At 37.8% G+C, this 26,493-nt stretch overlaps 1 protein-coding gene across 1 annotated transcript in view; it reads right to left on the reverse strand.

Moving 5' to 3' along the window:
- Nucleotides 1–26,493, reverse strand: part of GPR137B (G protein-coupled receptor 137B) — a 106,808-nt gene that overhangs the window by 29,671 nt on the left and 50,644 nt on the right. Inside the window, exon 2 of the mRNA XM_044673692.1 lies at nt 24,619–24,668. Coding sequence (XP_044529627.1) covers nt 24,619–24,668 — 50 coding nt within the window. The remainder of the gene's footprint in view (nt 1–24,618; nt 24,669–26,493) is intronic.

The following is a 26,493-nucleotide window of genomic DNA, read 5'->3' on the forward strand; positions in this document are numbered from 1 at the left end:
TACCTGTATATGCTATCATCGGATGGACTTAAAAAAAACCACAACCTGTTATAGATCCCTCCAGAAGCTGGAAAAATGCTCATCATCTATTCTTGAAATTTTCTACAAGAAACTTAAAAGGGGTACTGAGTTGCTATGAGACTGTTTGATGTCTTTTGACAATAAGAACTCAGTCTTAATTAGTAAGCATTTATCTATGTGCCAATCATTGTACCAAGTGTTTATAATACAAATACAAAGAATGAAACAACCTCTCTTTTCTACAAATACAAAGAATTAAACAACCTCTCTTCTCTAAGAGTTTAAATTCTCTGAGGGGAAACAACATATGATTGATCTATCTATATCTATCTATTTATCCATCTATCCATCTATTATCTATCTATCCATCCATCCATTCATCCATCCATCATCTATCCATCCATCCATCATCTATCTATCCATCTATCTATCCATCTATCATCCATCTATCCATCCATCCATCCATCTATCCATCCATCCATTTGTCATCTATCTATCCATCCATTCACCTATCTATTCATCTATCCATCCATCCATCTATCATCTATCTAGCCATCCATCCGTTGTCTATGTATCCATTCATCTATCTATCCATCCATTTATCATCTATCTATCCATCCACCCATCCATCCATCCATCCATCATCTATCTATTCATCTATCCATCTATCCATCCATCATCTATCTATCCATCCATCCATTATCTATCATCTATCTATCCATCCATCTATTATCTCTCTATCCATCCATCCATCCATCTATCACAGTGATTCCCAAAGTGGGCAGTACTGCCCCCCACCCAGTGGGTGCTGCAGCGATCCAGGGAGGCGGTGATGGCCACAGGTGCATTTATCTTTCCTATTAATTGCTATTAATATTTAAAAAAAATTAATTTCCAGGTGGCTAAGTAATATTTTTTCTGGAAGGGGGTGGTAGGCCAAAAAAGTTTGGGAACCACTGATATATCATCTATCCATTCATCCATCTATCATCTATCTATACATCTATATATCTATCATCTATCTATCTATCCATCCATTCATCAACTATCACCTATCTATCCATCCATCCATCATCTATCTATCTATCTATCTATCTATCTATCCATCCATCCATCCATCCATCCATCTCTCTATTGTAGTGCAAAAGGGTGCATATTAACCCTGCAAAGCCTTACTGCAGAGTTTCTGACAGTTGAAAAGGGTTTAGAATCCTGAGGTTAGGCAGTTGACCCTGGAGACTCAATGAGAGTAGGAGGGTCAACTAAGCTCTATCTTTGGACTGAAAACCTGGCCTATATTCTGCAGTTTTTCTCTTAAAAATTGTTAGCTTAACTATTTCCTTTGGATCTCCCATACCTCCCCTATTCCCAATCATCATTTTTCCATTCCTGAATTTCTGTGGGTTTCTGAAAGGAAGGTGGATCTGGGTGTTAGCTTTCAAACTTGGTAGATTTAGTTTCCCCATAGTCAAGTAGGGCTTACCCTTGTTACAAATTATCTCTTGAATCATTGTATACAACTTTCCTAACCCTATAGGCTACAAAACCTCATGGGGCTGAGTTAGGCAGGTCCTTTCTCAGTCTCACATTCCTGTCTCCCTCCCCCACCTGAAGCTTTCTCTAGGCGGCTGTTAGAGTTACCTTGTATCCCTCCATCCCTTCCAATCAACCCTGAAATAAACCTTGCTTGTCACTTAATCAAACCTTTGGCTAGTTCATTAGTTGATTGATAAGAGAGGGAGAAGGGGAGAAAGGAATAATATTGTCTCTGGGTCCTGAAGGGAAATGGAGGCATCCATTTTGAAGGAAGTGTAATCTCAATACTTCCTTTGGACTCTTCCTTTGTGAACCTGAGAAACTGACTAGAAAGCCCTCTAGTCAGTTTCAAGCCATTCTTGGCTGGCCCTAACCTTTGTCAGTAGAAGTGCCCTTCCTACCTGAAGGGCTCAGTTTGTTTCCCTTTAGTTCTCTGTCTCAAACCAGTGTCCCAGTCTGTGTTTCCCAGGCTGTAGCTGCCTGCCCAAAATATCTCATCCTTTTCCTTGCAACTCTTTATACCTCCATGTTTATATTCCCTAAACTCAGTCATTCCCTTACTTCTCCTACCACTTCAATTTACCACCTTCACCATTGTACCTTCCTTATCCACTTTACTGCCTTAGGGATCCACAAACCCTATCCATGGTGCCTTATCCCCTATTCACAATACCTTTAGTCCCTTAGCTGCCATATCCCCTATTACAACCTTAACTCCAGCCTATTCCCTTATTACTACCACTTTATTACCCTACCTTACAAGATTAAATTCACTTATAACACTATCTATCTATCCATCCATCTATCATCTATCTATTTGGATATGCATATATGTATGTGTAGGTGAATATCTGTTTTCTTTTTTGTTGTTGTTCAGTTGTTTTCAGTTATGTTTAACTCTCTGTGACCTCATTTGGAATTTTCTTGGCAAAGATCCTGGACTGGTTTAACATTCCTTCCAGCTCATTTTACAGATGAGTAAACTGAGGCAAACAGAGGTGAGTGACTTGCTCAGCATCACATGGCTAGTGTCTAAGGCCAGATTTGAACTCAGGAAGATGAGTCCTCTTGACTCCAAGAGTCCTCTATTCATGGCACCCAAATTACTAACATTTTTGTTTATATGCATATATGTGTGTATATATACACACATATATACATATAAACAAAAATGTTAGTAATTTGTATATACACACATATATAAAACAGCTAAAAGAGAATGAATTTTATTGAGCAGAAAAAATAAGAGGGACTAGAGGTTTTTGAGCAACGTAGTAAAAAGTAGTAAAATTAGTCAGATCTATGTATAAGGAAGATCTACTGTGAAGGATAGATTAGAAAGAAAAGAGTATATTGTGGGGAAAATGGAGGGAGGGAGTTGTAAAGTTTGTCTGCTTATTAAAACAGTCTAATAAAACCATAATGAGAGCCTCTTCTAGGGGTGTGTATGGAATAGAAAGGTCAGGATAGATTTACAAGAAATTGCACAGGTAGAATCAATAATCATAGCTAATATTTACATAGTTCTTTATGGCTGACAAAATGCTTTTTGTACTATTATTAGCTCCACTTTACAGATGAAGAAACTAGGGCTGAGAGGTCACATAGCTGGTCCATCTATGAGGCAGTGTTTGAATTCGGGTTTTCCCGACTCCCAAGTCTAATGCCAACAGACTCATACAACTAGAGCACTGGGGCTGTGGAAGTGGCCTTAGAGGTCTTCTCGTACAATCCTTTTATTCTACACTTGATAAAACTAAGGTCCAGAGAGGTTAAATCAAAGACTAAAAAAGATGAGGAATAAGTGGTAAAATTCAGATTCAGAGATCCAAGTTCATCACTCTTTCCACTGCACTATGTTAACCCCCTAAACAATTAAAAATAAAATGAGAAAGAGGTACAATTCAACAAGTCTTTATTAAGCACTTACTAAATACCAAAAAGGTCAACAAGACGGCACAATGGATTAATTTAAGCACCAGGCCTGGAGTCAGGAAGATTCCTCTTCCTTAGTTTAAATCCAGCCCCAGGTACTTACTAGTTGTGTGACCCTGGGCAAATCACTAACCTCCCTTTTTGCCTCAGTTTATTCATCTGTAAAATGTGTTGGAGAAGGAAATGGCAAAGCACTCTAGTATCTTTGCCAAGAAAATCCCAAATGGGATCACAAAGAGTTAGACACAACTGAAACAGCTCAACAACAAAAAATATACCAAAAACTTCCTTGGTATTGTGGATACAAATCAAAACAGAAAATAATCTATGTCCTCAAGGAGTTAAAAAACACTACCAAGAAATTGAATAAATGATTTTACCACTGAAAAAGAACATGAAATCAGAAAGAGGTATAGGATTTGGGGGAATGATAAGATGAATTTTGGACACATGATTATGGATTCACAGATTTAGAGCTGGAAAGGAAATTAGAGAGAGCCTTGAGTCTAATGTGGCCAGTCTATAGATTAGAAAACAAAGTAACTTGCCTACAGTCACACATAAGTAGCAGAGCCAGGATTTCAGTTGTCAGTCAATAAATATGTATTAAGTACCTACTATGTGCCGGGAACTGTGCAAATTGCTGGGTATACAAAAAGAAGCAAAAAATAGTCACTGCCCTCAAGGAGTTCACAATCTAATGTGGGACAGAGCAAGCAAATACATATGTACAAATAAGCTACATACAGCTTGACTAGGAAATAATTAGAAAATGGGAAGCACTAAACAGCAGTTGGGAAAAGCTTCTCATAAAAGATGGGATTTTCATTGGCACTTGAAGGAAATCACTGAAGCCAATAGGGAGAGAGTGTTTCAGGTGTGGGGAGAGTCAGAGAAAATGTCCAGACCAGAGAGATGGAGTATCTTGTTCATGGAACAGCAAGCAGGGCAATGTCACTGGATTAAGGAATGCATGGTGGGAATTAAGGTGAAAGAAGACTAGAAATATGGAAGTGGGGAGAGACTAGAAAATGAAGGGCTTTGAATAAAAAACAGAGCATTTTGTATTTGATCCTGGAGGCAACAGGGAGTCACTAGAATTTATTGTTTCAAGGAAGAAATGGACAATATGCCCTAAGCACTTTAAAGAAATCAATGAGTAAATTCAGAAGCTTGTATTATCACTGGCTAGGTCTAATAAAAATTCACAGGTCAAACAAAAAGGTCTTTGTGGTGCCTGTTGGCCTTTTACCAGAAGGTAGTGGCTGCCATTTTGGAGATTCTCCTCTAGGGAAATCCTGCAGCTGCTCTGAAGGGTTGGATCTTATTTTATTCTTTAATGTCTAGAAAATCAAAGCCTATGAAATCTTTCCAAATAGCTCCTGGGAAGCATAGCTTCTTTTGAAGTTTTTCATTTTTCATTTTTATCTCTTGTAAGCAGACAGTAGTAGCTGAGTATAAAGAATGATGTTCATATACTAGCCAGGGTTTAATCTATAAACTTGACTTTCCAGGTAATGACTTTACTGATCAGTGGGCAAGCTTCAAAGGTAACATATCTATAGAGCTACAGTAGGAGTTCCTTGTAAAGCTAGGAATATCAACCCAAAAAAACAGAGGCTCTAACAAAATATAATTTTTATTAGTTTTTCTGGTCTGTATTTCCATTTTTTAAGGGATAACGCTAATGCCTATCACTAAATGGGGATTCTAAAGTCTCTGACAATTCAAGATGAAAGCAATCCACAACATCATATATTCTGCTTTTATGGAATTCAATACTACCAGACCACTATGACGACAACAACAACAACAAAAAAAAAGGACTGCATTTTTCTTCTTGTAAATATCTTTTTTAAATAATAATTTAATAAATTACTTGTTGAATGATACACATTCAATTGAAGCATCTTGCTAGTCAACTATACATTCATATTTGAGCAACAAAATGACTTGAGATTCTCTGGATGTTAAGTTTAAAAATTAACATTAATATTACAATTTTAATTTACATCAAAGTTAGTTCATAAGATCTTGACAATATTTAATGGTGTAGCAAGGTGGCAAAATGAATACAGTGTTAAGTCTAGAGTCAGGAAGATTCATCTTCATGAGTTTAGATCTGGCCTCAGATACTTAACTACTGTGTGACCCTGGGCAAAGTCACTCAACCCTCTTTGCCACAGTTTCCTCATCTGTAAAATAAGCTGCAGAAGGAAATGGCAAACCACTCTAGTATCTTTGGCAAGAAAACCCCAAATAGGATCACAAAGAGTCAGACATGACTGAAAATCACTGAACAACAAAAAACATTTGCTACATAATAAATGGCTTCAGACTAACTCCTTAATAAGGACTCATATTCCTGAAGAAAAAAAAAAGTTGAAGCTGTGTCACCAAATGGGCTGAAATCTAAGAGCTGGTCTTTAACTATGGCTGAGGATAGAACTGAAGAATTAAATTATGGATAGTTTCAAACTACCAGAAAGTAGAGAAAATGAAATGAATTAGAAGCTTTTCAGGCCCTTGTGACTCAGATCCTAGAGACTTCTTGAGTCACATAGCCCAAGGCTCAAACTGTGCTTCTGTTTGCTAGATACATACTATAGCACACCAACAAGATGTTCTCTTTTCTTGTGGGGAAGCAACCCAAATTTAAGGAACTAAAGATCAGAAGGCTGGACTATAAACTCTGTTTAAAAAAAAAAAAAAAAAAAAGAAAACTTGAGATATCAATTTGAAATCCTTTATTCAAAATTAAAAAACAAAATAGCCACATTCAGAGGAAGAACTGTGGGAGAAGAAACACAGAGAAGAAACAGAGGAAAAACAACTGCTTGAACACATGGGCTGATGGCGATATTATTGGGGATGTAGATACTAAACAATAACTCTAGTCCAACTATCAATAATATGGAATTAGGTCTTGATCAATGATACATATAAAAACCCAGTGGAATTGTGCGTCAGCTAATGGGGGGTTAGAGAGGTTTGGGGAAGAGGGAAAGAACATGAAATATGTAACTATGGGAAAATATTCAAAATAAAAATGAAATCCTTTATGTTTTGGTAGTATCTGTGAAGGCTGGTGTTCTGCTGGTGTTGTTTTTGAGAGCTTATGGTCACATTTGTGATAATGAGGACCAACCTTTTAATATTTACCCAACCTTACACATTCAGACAGTGGTGAGTTGGAATAAGGCTTTATTGGAGTAAACTGTTCTTCAAGAATGGCTTATTGTGGGGCAGCTGGGTAGCTCAGTGGATTGAGAGTTAGGCCTAGAGACAGGAGGTCCTAGGTTCAAATCCAGCCTCAGACACTTCCCAGCTGTATGACCCTGGGCAAGTCACTTGACCCCCATTGCCCACCCTTACCAAACTTCCACCTAGGAGCCAATACACAGAAGTTAAGGGTAAAAAAAAAAAAAAAAAAGAATGGCTTACTGCTTTGAAACAAAAATGGCTCCAGAGGTTCCTTCCAACTCTTCAATACTCTAATATTATTGTCTCCCTAGAGCTTTCACATCCATGAGCACCGAGACCTCATCCTTGATCTTGTATGGCAGTCCATAGAACCTCCCTGATCTGGAAGACCTCGTCTCTCTTATGCAGGCTGCCTCTGCTCTGAAGCTGTTCCTTATCCCTCTTCCATGTTTCTGAAATCATCTACATCTAGAATATTGCCATGCTAGAAACTTCCATGCCCCATTGCTTGTGGTGAGTTGGTCAGTCAGTCATGTATTTATAGATGCATTCAGAGGCAGCTAAATCAAGCAGTGGTCTATCCACTCTGGACCTGCAGTTAGGAAGATCTGAGTTCAAATGCAGCTTCAAATGCTTATTTTGCTGGGTGACTTTGAGTAAATCACTTAACCTTGTGTCTGCCTCTGTTCCCTCAACTGTAGGATGAGAATGATAATAGCATCTCCTTTCCAGAACTGTTATGAGGATCATAAAAGATAATATTTGTAAAGAATTTAGCACCATGTCTACCATGTAATAGATGTTTAATAAATAATGCTCATTTCATTCTTTCCTTATAAATTTCCTGTATATGGCTTGTCTGTACATAGTTATTGCCATGTTTTCTCCTTCATTAGATTGTAAGCTCCTGGAGGGCAGACTCTTTGTCATTCTTGGCACCCCCACCTAGATGGCTCCATTAGTCTCCACTATCTCTCCTGAATTTTCTTTTAGATGACCACAATGAACAAGACTTATTAAAACTAAGCACCTACTAAGTACATACCATGTATGGCTACACAGTGTATAGGGTAAATGCCTTCCTTTGCTTCTTTCATTCAAACAATTTCTGAATTCCTACAAAGCATTTTATGGCTACCTTGGAATGATACAATGATTTTTCCCTGATTCAATCTTGTCTAATTAATTCAACTTGACAAACATTTTAAAAATGAATACTATGAGCACAGCACTGTGCTAGGTGTTAAAGATACATACAAAATGAAACCATTTCCATCTTCAAAGAACTTAATTTCTTACTTCCTCTTTGCCTCTTCTCTCCTAGAATCCTTTACTTCTTACTTACATTCAGGATTCAGCTCTAATTCTTTCTTCTAGTTGAAGCTTTCCTAATTTTCCCAAAATCCCTGGGCTCACCCTCTCAAAACTATATTGTATTTATAATATTATATAAATGCTTTGAGGGAGAAGAATATTCCATTTTTGCTTTGCATCCCAGTGCCTGGCACATCGTAGACACTTAATAAATGCCCATTGACCAATTGGTTGATTGTCTAGTCAAAATCACAATTTTCTCTTTACCCATCTCCCCACAAAATAATTTCCCCTTTGTTTATGTTTAATACAAAGTATTTATGTTTGTTCAATATCTGTACAGCTGCCTGTGTGCTGGTCTGTTCCTTAGACCCAGAATTGTGCCATGCTCTCTATGATCCTTGCGATGTCTTGTTAGTACTAAGAGGATATGAATCCTATCATTTTCACTTCCTTCTGTAAGGATGGGGGATGGGGCAAAAAGAGCCAGAAGAAGGCCGTTGGTGACAGTTGGTGACAGTTGGTGACAGTTGAGACAAGAAGGAATTCTGGGTAATGCTCCAGAAGAGGAAGGAGGGAAATGGGGTTCCGGCGGAAGACTAGAGAGAGGGAGGAGGAGAACATCTCAGCTCAGACCCAGTCCTGAGGGCTTCCTGAGGATCTTTCTTTGGATATTGAAACCCCGATTCCCTGGTCAAAGGCAACCCATCGCTTCTCACCCATCAAGACTTCAACCAACGAGTCAGCTAAGTTTTGGGACTCCATTTTGGGAGTGATCTCTTAGCCTCCTTCCCCCATTATCCAATCTTGCCGAGAGACCCTTTCCAGCTTGACTTGCAATTTTAGAAAAGGATAGAAATAGGAAATAGAAATAGAAATGGAAGGAGAAGGGACAAGGGGGAAGACACTTAGGAGTGGGAACCTCAAAGGTTCCCACCCAAATGACAGACCCCATAGAAATAGAGAAGAGGGCACCCTAAAATCCCTCTGCCCTTTACTCCTTTTCCCAAACCCTAAATTGCAAATATTAAAAGCCATTCATTAGTCAGATAGCATTCCAGAGTGCCTGAGAGACAAGGGGGAGGGAAATCAGCTTGGTCTGGCTGCCTCCATCTTGGAGCCAGACCACCCGCTGTGAAGTTGACTGACCTCAGGGGAGGCTTGTGTGAACCCCGCCCTCATTCAGAATGGGATTGGGGTACCACGTACCTCATCTTACAGAGAAGCCTCGTCCCCAGCTCCTATGGGGCACCATCCAGGTCACCCAGTTTTGGGGCAACACCCCCTAGAAGTCTCGGCAGTACATATTGGGTGGAAAGGGAGAGCTAGAAGAGAGTCTCTCCTCATAGATTTTCTTTCTCTCCCTTCTATTATAACATTTGGGTACTGGCTCTAATTATTGTTACACTTCATACAATATCCAGCAGTGGTATATCAATTTTAATACATATAATTCAATGAGTATGACTAAAGCTCCTACGTGGCACAGTGGATAGAGTAGCAGTTCTGAAGCCAGGAAGACTCACCTTCATGAGTTTAAATCTAGCCTCAGATACTTACTCTGTGACCCTGGGCAAGTCACTTAACCCTGCTTGCCTCAGTTTCCTCATTGGCAAAATGGAGGAAGAAATGGCAAACCATCCCAGTTTCTTTGCCAAGAAAAGCCCAAAAGGAGTCATAAAGAGTTGGTCATTGAAAGGACGGAATAACAACACCACACAAGATACTGTGCAAGGAATACAAAGAGAGCTAAGTCAAAAAGTACCTTAAGGGGGGGCAGCTGGGTAGCTCAGTGGATTGAGAGCCAGACCTAGAGACGGGAGGCCCTAGGTTCAAATCCGGCCTCAGACACTTCCCAGCTGTGTGGCCCTGGGCAAGTCACTTGACCCCCATTGCCTACCCTTACCACTCTTCCACCTATAAGTCAATACACAGAAGTTAAGGGTTTAAAAAAAAAAATTAAAAAGTACCTTAAGGTTTGCCAAGCATTTTACAGATCTCATTTGATCTTCACAATAACCATATGAAGTAGGTGCTAATATTGCCCCCATTTTAAGTGGTCATATAGCTAGTAAGTGAAGGTAATTGCAAACAAAATACTACAAATGAGTCAGGGTGAGAGACATTTGAGAGATGAGAGGAACTCAGATTTAGAGATAAAAGGCCCTTCGAGATCATTTAATCTAACCCCCTCATTTTATATTTGAGGAAACTGAGGCCCAGAGAAGTTAAGTTCAACTTGTTGAAGGCTGAAGAGTTAGTAAATGGGAAAGCCAAGTCTACAGACTCCAAACCCAACACGGTTTTCACCTGTACCACTCTATTGTCCTGACAAAGTTTCATGGAGGACATGCCGATTCAACCCAGCTTTCCAGAATGGAAAGGATTTTAGCAAGCAGAGAAGACAGAAATGAATACCTTTCCTGATCCCCTCAACTACTAGCTCCTGCCTTCCCAAACTACCTTGTATCTAACCAATTTTCATTTATTTGTATTTATTATTTTATAGTTATTCTCCATATTTCACATAGTACATACTTATTTCCACAGTTAGAATGCAAGCTTTCTGCAAACTGGGATAATTCTAGTCAATGCATTTATTTCCCCAGTGCCTGCTATGTGCTCAAAGGTACAATGGCAAAATCAATCAATTTGTCTACAATAATTTAAGGGAAGCAGGCACTAGGCAGGACACTAAACCCATTCAGGGATGGTAGATGAAAAATCCAATATAATTGCAACATATAACACTGATGTCCAGAGATACCTATGTCCTTTTGAGTGGCGGGTTCAGGAGTAGAATGCTTTTGGAGACTAATGAAAGCCTGTGTCCTAAAAGTACTATTTCCTAATGTATTTTAGTGGCACAGAACACTTTTATGAAGAATGCAAGCTAGAAACATCCTGAAACCATGGGTAGAGCTTATGAATCAACCTTGTTGTCTCAATATAAAAAGCTAGCTCACTGCCTGCATGAATGCTTTTATGTAGCCCATTGTAACCCAAACCAGCCTTTGGAAATAGAAGAATCTGGGCTTTTTATCCTTTAAGGATAAGTCTCATCATGAACACTATTTAAAAATCAATTAAGGTTTTTACCATGAGCTAGCTACAGCATGTCTGGCTTGCAATAAACACCGTTTCCCATGGCTTGCCAACATTGCCAGTCATACTGCCTGCAATATAAATGAGTTACACTGTGGGTTGAGGGGTACAACAGAGAGAAACTGCTACTTAGTCCTAAAATCCGATTATTTGGGAATTTTCCTCAAAGCAAAAGACAAAAAGCATACCCAAAAAAGCAACTTAATTTTCCCATTAGGACAGTTGTGCTAGTTAGGAACAGTGAATTCATTTCAATTCAGCAAGTACTTCTTAAAGGCTACACTATGTGCTAAGGACTAGCAATGCCCAAATTTCCAGTCTAAAAGGGGAAGGCAAGACAAAATATGAATACTTATGAAAGAAGTCGAGGTAACTGTATTATATTTTAGGGAAGGAGATGTGAGGAGGGAGAAATCCCTTCTGCCTCTAGGGAAGAGGATGATGGGGTGGCGGTGAGGGGAACTTCATAGAAGATATAATAACTCTTGATTCTGGGAGAAGAGTTAAATTCCAAAAAGTAGAATGTGGAAGTAGAGGGTATATGCCTAAGTATATTATAGCACACCTTTATAAGAAGGGAGGAAAGGGCAATGGTGTACAGATTCATAAGTAGGATGAAGAGACCAGGGCACCATAATTTAGAAAAGTATGATTCCTTCTCTGGTGGTCCCCCAGTTGGCTTCCCCTTGGCACCATAGCCCCCTACGATATTCTCGCTACATCTTAAGAGAAACTTATTCTTCTGCCAAGCTCCACCTTGTCCCCCACAAGCCATTTTATCTCCTTTTCCTTATTCCAGAGGCTGGGGATTTGGGGGGCATCAGTTATGTTGTAAGGAAATAGGTCAGAGTAAAGTCTGGACCATCCCTCTCTTACTTGTATCCTAAAATGAGGTGCTAAAACGACTGAGACAATATGAGACAATGAAAGTAAAGTCAGCACATGTAAAAGTAGGCTCTAGAGAAACACAGAAGAAAAACAACTGCTTGAACACATGGGCTGATGGGGATATTATTGGGGATATAGACATTGATAACTCTAGTCCAACTATCAATAATATGGAATTAGGTCTTGATCAATGATACATGTAAAATCCAGGGGAATTGTGCATCAGCTAAGGGGAGTTAGGGGGGTTTGGGGAGAGGGAAAGACATGAAATATGTAATTAGGGGGAAATATTCAAATTTAAATTTAAAAAATTAAAATAAAAAATAAAAGTAGGCTCCAGAATTCTTAATCTTAGTCATGGATCCCTTTGGCAGTCTGGTAAAAACCTAGGAATCTCTTCTCAAAATAATGTCTGTTGTCAATATTCACAACTGAAGTTAATGTTACATTTCATTTACATATTAGTGAAACTAATGAGGTTGGGTTTTTTTTTTCCTATTCAAGTCCATGGACCCTTGAAGGTCAGTGGTCCCCAGGTTGAGAAATCTAGCTGTGCTCCTCCCTAGCTTAGCCCTATCTTGTTCTCTCCTCTGGAAAGAGTCTTCTTGCCTTTCCCCAAGATCTCCTCCCTAACCTCTGGTCCATTATAGTTACTTTAGGTGCTAGAATTCCTATTATGTCTCTAACAGTGTGTATAATTAGATCAAGGAGGGCCTAGAGGCCATTAGGAAGCTATAATAATCATTCAAGCCAAAAGTAATGAGTCTGGACTAGGAGCAGAAAGAGAAAGGCTGAGGAGTTAAAACTCGGGATTTGGCAACTTATTGGATATAAAGAGGTAAAAGAGTAGGAGGAATCAAAAAGATTGCTGATATTTCCAGATTATAGAACTGGGACAAGCCATTAACAGAGAAGGGAAATTAGGAGGAAAAGCTAATTTGGAAAAAAGATTGTTTGGTTTTGGATATACTGAATTGGAAGAGCTGACAGGACATCCAGAAAGACTGATATCAAAAAGACAGCTGAAAATACATCTAAAACTACATAGAAGAAAACTCAAAAGAAGTTCAGAAGACAGTACAAATAGGGTAATTTTGTTAATTCTATGATGACTTTAATATAAACTTATTTAAAAGTGCAACAATAGAGAACAGAGTCAAATGTATAAGAAAATAAAGCATTCTCCAACTGACAACTGGTCAAAGGGCATGAACAGGAAATTCTCAGATGAAGAAATCAATATTATCTTTAGTCAAATGAAAAAAATGCTTCAAATCAATGTTGATTAGAGAAATGTAAATTAAAACAACTCTGAGGTTCTACCTCATACCTATCAGACTGGCTAACATGACAAAAATGGAAAATGATAAATGTTGGAAGAGATGTGGAAAAAATGGGGCACTAATACACTGTTGGTGGAGCTGTGATCTGATATAGAGAGCAATCAATACCCTTTGACCAAGCAATATTACTAGTAGGTTTGTATCCCAAAGAGATTAAAGATAGAGGCAAATGGCCTTCTTGTAGAAAGATATTTATAGTAGCTATTTTTGTAAAGAACTGGAAACCGTGTCCATCAATTGGGGACTGGTTGAACAAGTTGTGGTATGTGACTGTAACAGAATACTATTATGCCATAAGAAATGGCAAGAAGATGACCACAAAACCCTAGAAAGAATTATATGAAATGATATAAAATGAAATAAGCAGAACCAGTAGAATGTTGTACACTCTAATAACAATACTGTATGATGATTAACTATGAGTAACTTTATTAACAAGGCAAGGACCCAGGACAACTCCAAGGGACTCATGATGAAAAAGGATGTCCACCACCATAGAAGGAATAGATATAGTCTGAATGTAGCTTTAAAAATATCATTCTTCTCTTCATTTCCTCCATGAATTTTTCTCTAGTGTAAGTAATATGTGTCTTGTTTCACAACATGTTGAACATGGAAATATATATCATATAACATGTGTGGAACCTATATTGTATTACCTGTCTTTTAGGAGAGGGGGGAGGAGTAGGAAGAAAGAGAACATGGATTGCAAAATATCAGAAAATGAATATGAAAAATTGTATTGACAGTGTAATATGGAAAAAACAAAAAAAATAATGAAAGTGTATCAGAGGCTTGTAATTTGTTACATAATTCTCCTTTTTACAAGTTGAAATGTTAATGTTTATTTATGATTGTTTATACTTATTTATTGTTTATTATTTTTTATTTCTTATTTGTTTATATTTGTGTTATTTGTTTATTTATGATTGTTATATTCATAATAAAAAAAACAACTATTTAAAAATGTAAGTTTGGAACCTGAGAAATATCAGGCAGGAGATCTAGTTCTCCAAGTTATCATTGCAGAAGAGAAAACCTAAATTGTGGGAGATAATGAGATTCCCCAAGAAAGATTGCCCAAAGAGAGAAAAGAAGGCCAAGGCAAAGGTCTTAGGAAATATTCATATTCAGGTGGTAGGAGGAGTAAGACAAGCTAGCAAAGACAGGAAAGGAGCAGCCAGAGAAGTAAAAGGAAATTAGAAATGGACAATGTCTCAGAAGCCAAAGGAGAAAGTATACTAAGAAGCATCAGATGCTTAAGGAAGTCAAGCAGGAAGAAGATTGGAAAAAGTCACTACATTTGATCAGTGGGGACTTTTGAGAGAGGGGTATTAGTGAAGTGATGGTGATGAGAACTGGCCTTCTGTGAGTGGCAGCTAGTATAGATTAGTTTTGCTATCATCATGAAAAATGGTATAACAGGATCAAAGGGAAAAAGCTTTAAAGAGTTCTACAACTCCTTCCCTTCTTCTTACTCCAACTTCTTCTAGCCTCCACCCACACTCCCACACAAGGAAGACAAGAGCCTATAAATAAGCTCTTGCCTCCTTTGTCTTTTTTCTTTATAGAGAGAGACTAAAGATGTACAGAAAAGGGGAATAATTGAATAAGTGCATGGAGATGAAATCCAGAGTACAAGTGAAAATCAGGGAAACACTGAGACAGGAAGAAAAGAAATCAGACCAAGAGAAAGATGTTTTAAGGCACAAAGGAAGAAAAACCTTATATTAAATTAATAATATCTTTTTTAGTCAAATAGAAGATAGGTTATCAATAACCTAAGAGTGAAGGGGAAAAAAGTAGAAGTGGGCATTTGAGAAAAATGGAAATTTTTTACTGTGGAAAAATATGATAGAGTTGATAACAGAAGCAGAACAGGATTGGTATATAGAAATGGCTACCCAGATAAGGGAAGACATTGTTAATTAAATAATTGAACTAATTATTTATTCATTTCCCATGTACCCCACCCATCACCATGATCTCCAGAATTTTTTTTAGCAGTTCTTGGTGACTTGGGAGCAGGAGCAGAAAAGGCAGAAACCTGGTGAGAGTTTTCCAGGGCTGGGGCTTACTAAGACAGGAACACTAAAGATTATATGGGGTGAGGGATTCACAGGTAGGAGTGAGTATGGTGTTGAAATGGGTCTAGACAGTGTAGGGAGATGAATGAAGCCAAGCAAGAGTGACAGCCCAGGAATAAAAGAAGAGCTATAATATCTCTGGGAACAGCTCTTTCATAATCTGTTTCTTGATTTTAATATATCATGCCACAACATTCCCAGGTATAGGTTGTAAAGTTAAACTTATCTATTTAATAACGCCATAAAGTGACTAGGATTAGGGTTTCCAGATGTAGACTGTCTACAGCGGAGAAGATACTGACTCCTAATTCATATAATCGGATGAAAGTAGGGAGAAATTGAAGACTTTCATTTGTTTAAAAGAATCTTCCTCACAAGAATTGGATGGGGGCTGCACAGCTAGATAAGTGAAAAAGATTCTGACTGAAATCTTAATGAGCTAACAGTGTGTGATATGGCAACCAAGGTAAAAAATGCAATCTGCATTAACAGAGATATACTGTCTAGACCAAGTATGCTGACTAGTCAGACTACATCTGGAAATCTGTGTTCACTTTTAGACACCACAGTTTAAGAAGGAGCAGCTGGCACATATCCAGAAGATTGCATCCAGAACAGTGAAAGGCTTCAAGACCTTACAAAGGTCAACTAAAGCAACTGGAAATATTTTGGGGAAAAATATACTACCTTCGGAGAGAGGGGAGTGGATGGATATGATTGTTGTCCTTTGTTAAAATTGGGACACCAACTAGCATCAATGAGCAGAAGTTGTGGAGGATCCGATTTCAGGCTTTATGTAAGGGGTAGATTCCTAACAGAGCTGTCCACAAGAAGAATGGGCTACCTTAGGAAGGAGCTGGCTCCACTTCAGTGGAGACCTTTGAGCAGAAGCTGGATGACTGATCACTTGTCTGGGAGAAAAGGTAAATTCTTGTTCATGGAGATTGGACTCAGTGACTTCTGGGGGTCCTTTCAACTCAGATTCTGGTAGTCTTGTGCAACTTGGTTTACAATCCAGTGTTCACACTTTGTTGACAGTTCTTAGGCCACTTATATAACCTATTCTTCCTTTACTTCTTTCACACACACCACCATCACCACCTACACACCTACCGTGCACACACGTCTTCTTACTGATACCATTTTCTTTTTTTTTAACTCTTTATCTTCTGTCTTAGATACTAAGTCATTAGTTCCAAAGCAGAAGACCATTAAAAGTTAGGTAACTGGGATTAAGTACCTTCCATAGGTATTTAACATAGCTAGGAAGTGCCTGAAGACAGATTTGAACCAAGAAACTCCTATCTCTAGAATTAGTTCTCTATCCACTGAGCCACCTAGATTCCCCCAATACCATTTTCTTGCAAAAGTGGAGAACTATAGCCATTGAACATTGCATTATTGTCAGATGTGGTTGATGTACTGGTTAGTTTTGTTGTTGTTCAGTTGTTTCAGTATTATCTGACTTTTCATAACCCTATTTGACATTTTCTTGGCAAAGATACTAGAATGGTTTGCCCTTTCCTTCTCCAGATCATTTTACAGATGAGGAAACTGAGGCAAACAGGTTTAAAGTGGATCTCCCAAGGTCATACAGCTAGTTGGTGTCTGAGGCTAGATTTGAACTCAGGAAGTCTTTCAGTCTCCAAGCATTGTACTCTATCCACTGTGCTACCTGGCTGCCCCAATTGGTTTTGGTGATGTGCTTTTATTCACTATTTAATTCTTTGCTTTGGATGCTAGTTGGGAAGCAGAGGAGGAAAAAATATATTTAGAAATTAAAGCAATGTAAAAACAAAAGACAGCAAAAAAAGAAAATAAAGATACGTAGTTGAAAGGTGTGAGTAGTGTATAGAAAGCTGGTCTTAAATCTAGGTTCAAGTCCTGCCTCTGAAACATAATGGTTGTGTGACTGGGCAAGTCGCTTAACCTCTTAGTGTTCTAGGAAACCATACCAATGAAATAAATAAAGGTCCAGTCCCTACTTTTATGGCTAAGGGGTACTTTATTCTTAAGAGAAAAAGGAGCCTCCCATCTTCTCAGTTATATAGAACAAGCAGACTCCAATAAATTATTAACTATAGTAATTGCTCTTCCTTCTTTGTTTATTTTAAGCCACTTTAGTCCAGGGCCAACACATTCTCTTGAATCTGACCAACACTGGCCCAATGCAGGAACTAATTTACCTGAAGAATTCAGTACTGATATGCTAGCAAACCTTCAGTGAAACCATAAAGTGCAAGATTCCTTTATTCAATTTCACAACTGACGGTCTTTCGGGTATTCCTTTTGTTTAAGAACAAATGAAATATACTTTTTGTTGGGGTATTTTTGTTTTGTTTTGTTCTGAGTGCCAGCAACCCTGATTCTTAGGGATAAAACCAAAAACAAACAAAGCCTGATTTTAGTTCTAAGAATGGGACCGTGGAAGTTCATCTCTTCCTCCTCCAACAATTTTTCTGAGATGGGGCAGGATGTCACTATTTGCCATAGATAGATAAATGATCCTTTTTTTAAGAAAGAAAATTGGATTTTAAGTTACTTATAGAAAAAGAGATTTAAAAAAAAAAACAGCCTCTCAAAGTCAGGCTTTGTGGCTGAAATGTGAAGGATGAGTTCTAAATAGCCAAACTACATTTCTCTGAATAACATGCCTCTCCTAAAGAAAAAAAAAAAAAAGAAAAAGGCAGAGTGTGGCCCAAGGTATTTTTGTTTCTACTGAAAAGGAGACCTTTGAAAAATTGTTGAAAACACCTGAAACAAAGCTCTGTTAAGCAATCCCATCCATTGCCTGTGAGCACTATTTTTTCCAAACTGAAGAGATTAGAAAGAAAAGATTTAGGAGGAGAAAAGCCTAATTAAATTGGCACAGATTCCAACATTCTGAACAGATGCACTTAATAAAAAGAGGAATTAAGTGAAAAATGAGGATATGCTGGCTGGCCTGTTCATAAATTACCTTTTTAGGAACACAGAATCGCTACAGGGCCAGTATGGGGTGGAGAGCTTCAAATGCTTCCAGACTAATGCATTTGTTCCATTTAAATTGAATGTTGATTAAATTGGACAAGCTACTGTATTTATTTAAAGGGTAACATATCAAAGCATGGCCAGGAATAAATCATGACAAAACATCCATCCTGGTGCCTAGTTTAAATGAAATGATAGGGAAGCTGAATGGATGAGATTAAGGATATGAATCAACATGAATAACTTCTTGGCTGTCCTTATACTTCATTTCCAAGTTATCAAATCATAACAACACTAGGTTCCTCCACCCCATCTCCTGGCTTCTAGAAACTTCCCACCTTGTCTGGCTCAAAACTCTCCATTTTAACATCTAATTCCATTTTGCTTTTCCACAAACAAGACAGATGACTTATTTCTCTTCAACTGAGATTTTAAAGACAACCTAAATCCAAATCTGGCTTCAGACACTTACTAGCTGTACTGGTGTGGAGCGTTGACCTTGGACAAGTCATTTAATCTCTGTTTGCTTTAATTTCCTCAACTGTAAAATGAGCTGGAAAAGGAAATGGTAAACTGCTCCAGTATCTTTACCAAGAAAATCCCCAAAAGGGGAGATGAAGAGTAAGACACAACTGAAAATGACTAAACAGCCAAACTATCACGTGCATAGTTAAAGCAAAACTTTTACTCATGTGCTTATGATCAAGGCAGGAATGAGTCTTCCCAGCTGATAAAACCTTCTTAAGATTAGCTTACTGTTCCATAGTCCATTACTAAAGGAGATCCAACTACTCCAGCTATAATCGAATAATGCCAGATATCAAATCTTTCCCATGAACTATCCAAGGTATCAGCAATACTTTTCTCTCATTTTCCCTCTCAACTCCCAATCATTCTTTGCTTGAATCTGTTATTTTCTGTTATTTTCACTCTGATTCCCTAGAAAATGTAACTTCCTGATCAGGGAGCAAGGGCTACCTGAATTTTTATGGATACATGAAAAGGAACACACACATAAATTCAAGGACAACCTGTTGTTAATCATGGATCTAATTAAATATGAGCTTACTAATTTCTAAAGGGAGAATTAAAGAGTCACTTACATTTGTTGGCTCAGATAATGCTGCTGGTCCACTAGCATTTTAGTGAGCTTGGAGGAAAGAGTGTTGGTCTTAAATAATAAGACCAATAAGTTAAATAAATATTTAACTCTTACTTTAGGTTAGTTTTTTCAACATCTCTTCCAAACTATCCCTTCCTCTCTTTTCTTCTTCTGCCATCACCATGGTACAAGTCTTTATTACCACCATTTGGATTAATGAAATTGTTTAATCACTTTTCCTGGTACATTTTCTTACCCTCCAGTCTGTCCTTCATATCCCTGCCAGAGTGATCTTTCTAAAGCAGACATTTGCTCATGCCACTGCTATAGAAAAAATCTTCAGCCATCTCCTACTGCTTACGGAGCAAAGTTTAAACTCCTCTACGTGTCATTCAAACCCTTCCACAACTTAAAACCACCCTGACTTTTCTGTCTTATCTCATTTACTCCTACTTCTTTTCAAATAGTTTACATTCTGTCTAAATTAGATGTTTTTTTTTTGACTCCTGAATATGCAGTATACATCTCCAAGCCTTTGCTTAGCCTATTACTAAGCCTGGATGTGTATCCATCCTTTTTTTTTTTTTTTAAACTGACTAAATTTCCTTGAACTCAAAGCCACCTCTTCCAGGAAGCCTTCCCTGATCTCCCATTAATAATGATACCCTCTGAACCTCATGAAAGACTGTTTCATAAGAATAAAATACTTATAATTGGCAGCTCATTGGAATGTAGTAATAGGGTATTGGACTTGAAATCAGGATAATCTAAGTTTGAATCCTACATCAGATACTTCTTAGATGTGTGGTCCTGGGTAAGTCACTTAACCTCTCCAGCCTCAGTTTCAATACTCTCATCTATAAAATGGGGTGAATAATACCACCTACTCACTAAATTGTTGTGAGGATCAAATGAGATAATCTACATAAAATATTTTGCAAGCCTAAAATATGATACAAATATTAGCTATTATTTATTATTATATAGCAATGTGAGTAGAATAGTGCAAAAATAGCCAATCTTGGATTTAGGAAAACTTGGGTTTAAGAATTGCCTTTTGTATGTACTAGTTCTGTGACCCCTGGGCAAGGCATTTAACCACTCAGTGCCTTAAGCAACTATCTAAAGGTAGAAGTTGCAGAGATAGGTATCTGTATTGGTAGAAGGAGCTACCTCCCCTGGAAGTTCCCTATGCCAATGAAATAAAAGATATAGATAATCCCTTTCCCTGTGGTATATTATGGTTATGACTTCTTAACAGCCTAACCTAATGGCCTTTTTTTTAATCCTCACCCTTCTTGAACTCTCTGAAGTCTTTGCCACTATCCACAATCCTTTCCTCCTGGACACTCTCCTCTCTCTGGGTTTTCATGACATTCCTCTCATTCATCTGGTTCTCCTCCTCTTGCTAGATCTTCATCCAGGCCATACCCACTAACTATGAGTGAACCCCAAAGTCTGTGATAGACCCCAATTTCTTTCCTTTCTATATTATCTTACTTGGCAATTTCATTAGTTCCCAAGAATTCAATGATCTCTCTGCTAATGATTCCCAAATCTATATATTTAGTCCCAATATCTCTTGAGGTCCAGTCCTACATTACCAACTAGCATATTTGCTCTTCCTTTAACATGACACTCCATTTCCAGTTTCCATTATATTGCACTCACTATCCCCTACACGTAGGATGATTTCTCTTTTCACCTCTGCTTTCAACTTCATAGTTTCCTTCAAGAACCAGCTCAAATCCTACCTCCTGTATAAGATCTTTCCAGGTCCCTCCATCTCTATTACCTTCTCTCTTCACCTTCCATTTTCATTGAGTATATCTTGTATGTACATAATTTTTTGTATGTTGTGTCCTCCATTAGAATGTGACATTTTGGAAGCCAGGAGAAGGTTTTTGTTTGTTTGCTTTTGCCTTTCTTGTTATTGCCAGGGTTTAGTACAATGATTGATACATATAGTAGACATTTAAAAACGCTTGTTGACTGATTAAATTGAAGACAGAGGATGCTTAAAAATTGTGCCTTTGTTATACTTTTCAGGTCAGTTATTTTTAACTCATTTCCAGCTCTTTGTGACCCCCATTTAGAGTTTTCTTTGCAAAGATAGTAGAATAGTTTGCCATTTTCTTCTCCAGCTCATTCTGTAGAAGAAACTGAGGCAAACGGGGAAAGGAAATGAATGAAATGATAAACTTGCTTTGTAAGACTTTTTTGTAATTCCTATTCCCAGCCACCAGAGCCTCCACTCAAGCTATTTGTATTTGTTTTGCCCATATTTAAATTTGAACATATCACTCCCTTCAATAAAATATAAGTTCCTTGAGGGCAGAGATTGTTTTATTTTTGTCTCTGTATACATAAGCACATAGTAGTATTTGGCACACAGTAGGTGCATAATAATGCTTGCTAAGTGATTAAAGAATTAAAGAATGATTAAAATGTCTCCTCAATTCACTTGATCCTTTGTTTTTCATTTACTCCCAAAAGGACTAGTACAGCCCTTAGGTGCATCACAGATATTTAACAAATATCTGATAAATCAATGAAAATAGATGCCCAACAGGCTGCTATGTAGTGAACTAAAATGAAACAGAGGGTAAAATCATAATTAATCATAATAGCTCATATTCATATAGCTATTTTAAAGAATTCAAAGCTCTCGATACACATGATCTTATTTTTTTAATTCTATTTCCCTCACTTTTTTTATTTGTTGTCAGGCTCTCAAGGAAGTACAGCTTCAAGAAGTAGGGCAAAGCTGTGGAATTCTGGGAAACAAAGGAAAGATCAACTTAACAGAGAGTCATCATAGGCTGGGCTGCCCTTCCTGAACACAAACACCAGTTCCTCCAAGAATTTTTTTAAAAAATGAGCACTCTGATGCTCTAAGGGATAAGTCAGCCGCTGGTCCTACACACCATGTCTTCAGTGGACAAATTCTGTAGCTCTTTCCAAAATCATCTCCCAGATAAGTTTCTGGATAATACTTAAAGTCAAGGACTGCCTTCCTAAGCTCATGATTCTCCTGCTCACCTGGTTATAAAAGATCTGGGGCTCTGTTTTGCTGTTTCTTTGTACCCATTAAGAGTATATTCTTAATGCAAAAATCTAAGTAAGTCACAAGTAAATAAGCAGACTTCTTACTCGGAGATGGGCACACTGATAATTTTGGTCAAACATTGATGTGGTAGGGATTGTTTCTGGTAGCTAATAATGGTATATGATTGATAAACGTTAACCAGAAATGTAGACATACAAGTTAATAGGTGACTGCTTTCTCCATTCTTTTTAACCCAGAGATCTCACTATTAGGCACATCCCCCCCAAAAAGGTCAAGCACAGGAAGAAAAGCCCCACACCTATCAGAATATTTATAGCAATACTTTTTGTATGAACAAAGGACTAGAAACAAAGCAGATGTCCATCAACTGGTGTGTGGGAAAATTATGATACATAATAATAACAATTGCTAGCATTCATAAAGTGTTTTAAGATTTCCACAATACTTTAAAGATATTGTATAGTTTCACATGTAAAATCTTTATCAAACTGCTTGTCTTCTCAATGAGAGGGGAGAGAAGATGGAAGAGAATTCAGAAATCAAGATTAAAAAAAAGTTAAAAGTAGTTTTTACATGTAAATAGAAAAAATATTTTAAAATATTGTTAATCTTTTAACATTAATTAATTGATTGATTAAAGTAAAAAATTTTAAAAATTAAAAAATTTTATCCTCAGAACAACCCAGTGTAAATCATTATTATCTCTATTTTACAGGTGAGGAAACTGAGGCATATAGATAGTGGTTATATAATTTGCCCAGGGTCAAACAGCTAGTGTCACACAGGTTTGAACTCAAGTCTTCCCGACTGGAAGTCTGGTGCTTTTATGCATTGTGCTACATAGATGAAAATTACTATGCCACAAGATTAATCAACCAATATGTATTAATAAGAACTAATAATGGATATGATAATGAGAGAACAGGAGAAAAAGACTTACTTGAACTGATGTGAAGTAAAGTAATCAGAACCAGGAAAACTAGAGACAATAATGTTGTAAATGGTAACAACAACCAAAAAAAAGGCAATTAAACAATGGCCAATCATGATTCTGAGAAAGAGATGAGAACATGTGTCTCCCTCTCTTCCTCTTTTTTTTTTTAAACCCTGACCTTCCATCTTGGAATCAATATTTTGTTTTGGTTCTAAGGCAGAAGAATGGTAAGGGTAGGCAATGGGGGTTAAGTGTATTGCCCAGGGGCACACAGCTAAGAAGTATCCAAATCCAGATTTGAACCCAGGACCTCCTGGCACTCAACCTGGCTCTCAACCCACTGAGAGACACCTAACTGCTCTCCTCCCTCTCTTCTTCATAAAAGTTGGGTAACAACAAGGTAGAATATTGTATGTATTGTCAGACTCTGTTGATGTGTGTGAAGTGGTAAAATAGATAAGAGTACTGCACTTGGGGTCATTTTAGACCTAAATCCAAATTCTGAGCTGGTCCTTAGCAACTCTCAGTCTCAGTTTCTTCATCTGTAAAAAGATGTGACCTTCATATCATAGAATTGTTGCAAGGATCAAACAAGATAACATATATAAAGTATTTGTAAACAAACCTTAATGTGTTATATAAAGGTTAGCTAATAGTAGTAGTAGTAGTAGTAGTAGTAGTAGTAGTAGTAGTAGTACTTTTGATGAAATGGTTTGGTTTTGGGGGGATACCAATAGCTTGCTAGGTAAGAGAATAGGAGGGGAATAGTTGGAATTTAAAATAATGCAAAAATGAAAGATATCGATAACTTTTTTTTTTAATTTAAAACCCTTACCTTCCATCTTAGACTCAATACTGTGTATTGGCTCCAAGGCAGAAGAGTGGTAAAGGTAGGCAATGGGGGTCAAGTGACTTGCCCAGGGTCACACAGCTGGGAAGTGTCTGAGGCCAGATTTGAACCTAGGACCTCCCATCTCTAGGCCTGGCTCTCAATCCACTGAGCCATCCAGCTGCCCCCTTATCAATAACTTTTTAAATGTTTGCTAAAAGAAAGAAAAAAACCATCACTGATTTCACATACCATTGAGAAGCTTCAGAAAGGTACTTACCGGTATTTCAGTAATTCTGGAGAGTATTTTGATTTTGCTTTAAAAATCACCTGCAATAATAGAGAAAAATGACACTGTGTGAGAGGATAGTAGATCCACAGCAGCAGAAATTAATGGCATCCTTGGAAATTTTCTATACTTTTTTTTTGAGGGTCCTGAAGCCCTGAGAAATATGCCTCATATGGCCAAAAAGATGATGGCATAAATTTTGTGAAGTGGCTCTGAGTATTTCAGGCTAAACCTTTTACACACAGTGAAAAATCGTCAAAACAAGACTTCATGTCGCCAACTTCTCTTTAATTTTAGGATTCTAAATTTATTGCATGCTTTGTGTAAAGGCAAATTCTGCCATCAACCTGATCTCGAAATTCTCACTGACCTAAGTGAGTACAGTGGTCACCAAACCAACGTGGGAATTTCAGACTGTTGTTATTTCAATGTGATTTAACTGTCTGTTGGCCCATTCTTCACCCCTCACAGCACATTTTGAAATAACAAAAATCTTCCTGACTTCAATGACCTCAAAGCAGATTGTTTTCTTTGGGAGAAATGCAAACGCTGCATGGTTCTTAAGCTAAGACTGCATTTGCATGTGGCAAATCTGTAATAATCATAGGCTACTTTAATATGGTGCTTTAACATTTGCAAAATGTGATATACACACACATAAAATCTCATTTGATCCTCACAACAGCCCTGTTTGGTAGATGCTATTTTACAGAGAAGGAGACTGAGGCTGAGAGAGGTTGAGAGAATTGCTCTGGTTCCCACAGCTAGAAAGAGTCTAAAGCCAACAGCATTTGAACCTATGTCTTGTTGACTTCACCTCTACTGGCCTATCACACTGCCTCTCAAAAGCATCTTTAGGAATTTCCCTTTACTTTTTTGAGTCTTGAAACACTGAGAGAAATGTGTTTAGTATGGCTTTTGTTGCTGTTGTTAAGTCATGTCCAACTCTTCAGGATCCCATTTGGGATTTTCTAAGCAAAGATTCTGGAGAGGTTTGCCATTTCCTTTTCCAGTTCATTTTACAGAAGAGAAAACTGATACCAACAGGCATAAGTGACTTGTCTAAATTCATAAAACTTGAACTCAAGTCTTTCTGACTCCAGGCTCAGTGCTCCATCTAGCTGCCCCAAGTCTTCAAGACTTATCAAATAACTTCCCACTGACCTATCAATTTGCCTGCAAATACTTTGTCTTCCAGACAATCTGGATAACTCCCATTCCTTCCCATCCTGCCTTCTGCCATCTTTGTGGCTTTGCTCAGAGATCCCCACAACCAGATTGGTCTCCTCCTATCTACTGTCTGTTTATATTCCTCCTTTCCTTCAAGGCCCAACTCAAGTACCTACTTTATGAGGTCTTTCCTGAAACTCTTTCCCTCCTTAGACCCAAAGGAAAATAACTTCTCTATTCTAAAATTTCCATAATACTTGGACATTTTTATACTTATCTCCCTTGCCACTGTGTATACTTATCATGCCCAGAATAACAGGTTAGACTTTAAATTCTGTGAGACCAGGGGCAATTTCATATTTATCTTTGTATTCCCACCACCTAGCATAACACTTAGGGCCAAAGGACCATAGATTTACGTCAAAAAAGGGAGTTTAAAGGTGGTCTAAATCAATCCTGATGCCCAGAGAGGCTAAGTGTCTTGCTCAACATCATACAGATACCAACAAGCACCCAGTAAAATCCCTTCTATGTGCTAAGCACTGTTCTAATTTCTGAGAATACAAAGCCAAAAATAAAATGATTTCTGCCTTCAGGGAGTTTATATTATGATTCAGCTGTGGAGATTTTTTGGTTTTCTAATTTTTTTAAATCATTGTCAGTTCACTGATTCTTTCTTTTTCCAGTTTGTTAATA

The sequence above is a fragment of the Gracilinanus agilis genome, chromosome 4, assembly GCF_016433145.1.
Source record: "Gracilinanus agilis isolate LMUSP501 chromosome 4, AgileGrace, whole genome shotgun sequence".
Lineage (NCBI taxonomy): Eukaryota > Metazoa > Chordata > Mammalia > Didelphimorphia > Didelphidae > Gracilinanus > Gracilinanus agilis.